General features: G+C 62.4%; 1 protein-coding gene across 1 annotated transcript; it reads right to left on the bottom strand.

The window, feature by feature from the left end:
* Positions 1 to 152: 152 nt before the first annotated feature.
* On the bottom strand, positions 153 to 3,181 carry LPXN (leupaxin). The gene is made up of 9 exons (XM_071428131.1): positions 3,061 to 3,181; positions 2,201 to 2,304; positions 2,033 to 2,088; positions 1,713 to 1,818; positions 1,488 to 1,637; positions 1,235 to 1,408; positions 1,080 to 1,161; positions 744 to 892; positions 153 to 663 (listed from the first exon to the last, which is right to left on the bottom strand). Exons 1-9 carry the CDS (start codon positions 3,071 to 3,073, stop codon positions 397 to 399), a joined length of 1,101 nt encoding a protein of 366 aa, XP_071284232.1. The 5' UTR covers positions 3,074 to 3,181; the 3' UTR covers positions 153 to 396.
* Positions 3,182 to 3,528: the final 347 nt, after the last annotated feature.

Genomic DNA, 3,528 nt, shown 5'->3' with positions numbered 1-3,528 from the left:
TGTGTGCCTGCCCCCTTTGGTCTTTCTTGGCTGCTGGACCCAGCTCCTTTTTCCAGGAGTGGTGGAAAAATTTGTAACAATTCATGTGGTATTTCCCAGCCCCTCCCACCTTGCCTTGCACCCTTGTCCCCAAAGCCACCAGTAAGCAGAGAGAAGGCAGTACCAGGTATTTTATTGCTTCAGGTCCAAGGAGCAATGCCAGGGATGTCTTGCAGGGACGGGGGCAAGGAATGATGCCTGGCTTGGCAGCAGCAAAGCTGGGGACAGTTGGCTGAGTGGGACCAGCACCAGGCATGTGTAATGGGTGGGATGTGAGGTGTGTTTGGGTCAGCAGGGACAGTGATCTTGATGCTGGGGCCATCCAGGCAGGGAGGCTGCGTGCTGGGCACCTGGGGCTTACAGAAAGAGCTTGTCGTAGCAGGGCTGGCAGTACATCTTGTCACCGCGCTCGCAGAAGGTGCCCTTGTGCAGCCGGCCCAGGCAGTAGGAGCAGATGAAGTGCTCGGGGTGGTACCTGCGCCCCGCGGCCGTGATGCAGCGCCCGGTGACAGGGCGGCCACAGCCGTGGCAGATGCTGCCCTGCCGCTGGTGGAAGTGCAGCTCGCAGTAGGGCCTCCCCTCCAGCTCGAAGAAGGACCCGCCGCTGAAGCCAGTCAGGCACTCCTGGGGAAAGGAGAGAGGAAGGCTGGTGTGGCCCTGGAAACACCCCCAGTACGTGCATCCATCCCCGCCGTCCCACTCACCGTGCACACGAAGCACTCGGTGTGCCAGACACCCTGCAGGGCTGACAGGTAGTTGTCAATGACAGGGCGCTCACAGCCCTGGCATTTGGGGGCGAACATGGCCAGGAAGTCCTCGTGGCAGTACGGCTTCCCATTGTGCTCCAGGAACCCTGCAGGGAGGGGATTTGGGATGGGCACCCACCTCGGGATGGCTCACACTGGGATATGGACACGGTGGTATCCAGGATAGGAGGCAAAGGAGAGACTATGGGGAGCTGTCGGATGGGGCAATAAGTGCAAGAGCAGGGGATACCTGGGGTGTGGGCCAGACCCCCGCACCTGTTCCTTGGCACATACCCTCATCTCCAAACACCTTCCCACAGTGGGCGCAGAAGAAATGCTCGGGGTGCCAGGTCTGCTCCAGGGCCGCGAGGACTTTCTGCAGGAAAAGCCGAGGTGAGGGGGCTGGGGGGAGGCAGGGGAGGCCGGGGCTGAGTCACTCACTCACTCACCTCGCGGATGGGGCCGGCGCAGTAGGCACAGCGCGGGGAGAAGGCCTGGTGATAATCCTCCTCGCAGAACGCCCGCCCGCCCTGCTCGAAGAAGGGCTGCTTGTCCAGCTCCTGCCCGCAGCGGGCACAGGTGAAGTGCTCGGGGTGCCAGGTTTTGCCCAGGGCTGTGAGCACCTGTGAGGAGGAGGCACAGGGGCTGTGAGGGCGGCTCCGGGGGATGTCCAGGGGTGCCAGGCTGGCAGTGAGGGCTCACCTTGCCAGCGATGGGCTTGCGGCAGGAGGCGCAGACACCGGCAGGTGCGGCCACGATTCCCAGCTCCTGCAGGTCCCGTGTGAGGCTGTCCAGCATGTCGTCCAGTGAGGATTCCGTGGACACCCCAGCTCCCTGCCCTGTAGCTGCCAGCTGCCAGGAAGGAGCATGGTGAGGTGTGGGTGAGGGCCAAACCCCCCAGCCTGGTGCCCCAGGGCCAAGGCTCACCTTGCTCTGCGTGTGGCCCAGGTCAGCCAGGAGCTCATCCAGCTGCCGGGCAGCCTCCGTGTGTGGGGGTGAGGGGAGCAGCGGCTTTGGTACTGGCACAGGGGTGCTGGCATGGCAGAGAGGGGAGATGCTGTGGTATCCACCCCAAGGCCAGGACCAAGACCCCCTCTGCCTCTGCCAACCCAGCCCTTTCCCACAGGCCACCACAGGGAACGCTGCAGGTATGCAGGATACAATCTGTCCCAGGTGACCCTGGATGGCAAATCCCAGCACGGAACAGACAGCCCCAAATAGCTTTGCCCTCCCATGGCTGTTTTTACCTGTACACTGAATCCAAACCTTCTCCTGGAGGCTGAGCTTGAGGTGGCAGTGGCACCTGAAAGGACAAACCCTTGTGGCAGAGCCCTCAGGGTGCTCCCCTGGCAGCTTCCCCTGCCCAGCTCCACCACCCTATCATGAGCTGAGGGGTCTCTGTGCCCAGGCATTACCTTTGGGGTACCATGCTGGGCATCTTGGCAGGAGCTTGGTCCCTGCAGTGCACGGTCCTTGGAGGCCAGGCAGGAGCTCTGCTCCAGTTCTTCCAGCAAAGCATCTGCACAGAGACACCCAGGTCAGGCCCCACAGCCACCATCTGCCTACCCTGTGGTCTTGTACCGCTCCCAAAATCTAAGGAGCAAAAGGAGGGTCACAGCAGGTCCTGCTGGCCAGTTGCCAGCCCCAAAGGGCCCTGAGTTCCCTCCCTGAGGCCCCCATCCCAGTGCAGGATGTGCCCACCTTCCCAAAGAGTGTGAGTGGGGCAGAGTCCTGCTTCCCCACACCATCCCTGACCAGCAAAGAAACCTCTGCCAGTCCTCAGCTTGACCCAGCATAAGCCCTGGCTGGGAAAAGCTCACCCTGGGCCCATCCTGTGTGTCCAGAGCACCACTTCCCCCAAGGTGGGCTGAGCACTTTCCCTTTCCTCTTTCACCCCTCTGCCTTGGCTGTCCCTGACACTGGGAAGAGGGAATGCCCCCAGCAGTGTGGCTGCTCCGCTGAGCCCAGTTCCCCACTCCAGGCCAGGGATGGCTCCCAGCTCCCGCTGGGTGCAGCCAGGGTTGTGGCGCTGCCTCAGCCCATTTCCTGTTCTCAGGCTGGTTCCATTTTTGGCCAAGTGCTCGCTTGACCACCGTCCCCATCATTCCTATGGGATGGGAGAGGCACAGGAGGGAGCAGGGCTCCAAGGCTGCTCCTTGGTGTCATCCCCTCCCGGCCCTGAGGTACAGGAAGGAAGAGGCTCCCCGGAGTTGCCAAAAATGTGACCCCAAGCCAGGCCTGGCTGCAGGATCAGCTCTGGAGAGGCCCAACTTACCCAAATCCTCCATCCTGCCTTGGTGTGGGGTCGCAGGGCAGGGGCAGCCCCCCGAGGTGCTGAGATGGCAGCAGAGGCTGCGCCGGCTCTGTTCCGGTCTCGCCTCCGCCCCCCGCGCCGGGGTTTGTCACCCAGGGTTTCCTCTGTGGGCTGCACACACCACGTGTGACGGGCACAGCTGGGGCACAGGGAGCCACAAACAGCCCAGGCAGGGGCTGCAGAGGGGAGAAACTGGCCAAGGGGCTGCCCAAGGAGCTCCAGGAGCCAGGACGTGATGTCCTGCTGACCCAAGCCCTGTCCAGAAGCCACCGGCCACGTGTGACAAGGGATGGCGTCCCTGTGCTGGGTGGAAATAACTTTGAGGCAGCATGATGGAGCAGTGCTGTCACCTTCCAGCAGAGCCTTGCTTTGGGGGATGCTTCTGGAGCCTCGTCATCCATTCCCAGGTAACAGCAAATCCCTTTTTGG

Source organism: Agelaius tricolor, unplaced genomic scaffold (assembly GCF_023055355.1).
Source record: "Agelaius tricolor isolate 1412-34295 unplaced genomic scaffold, bAgeTri1.0.p SCAF_5, whole genome shotgun sequence".
Taxonomy (NCBI): domain Eukaryota; kingdom Metazoa; phylum Chordata; class Aves; order Passeriformes; family Icteridae; genus Agelaius; species Agelaius tricolor.
Note: the sequence above shows the minus strand (reverse complement) of the source record. Positions and strands in the feature narration are given on the sequence as shown.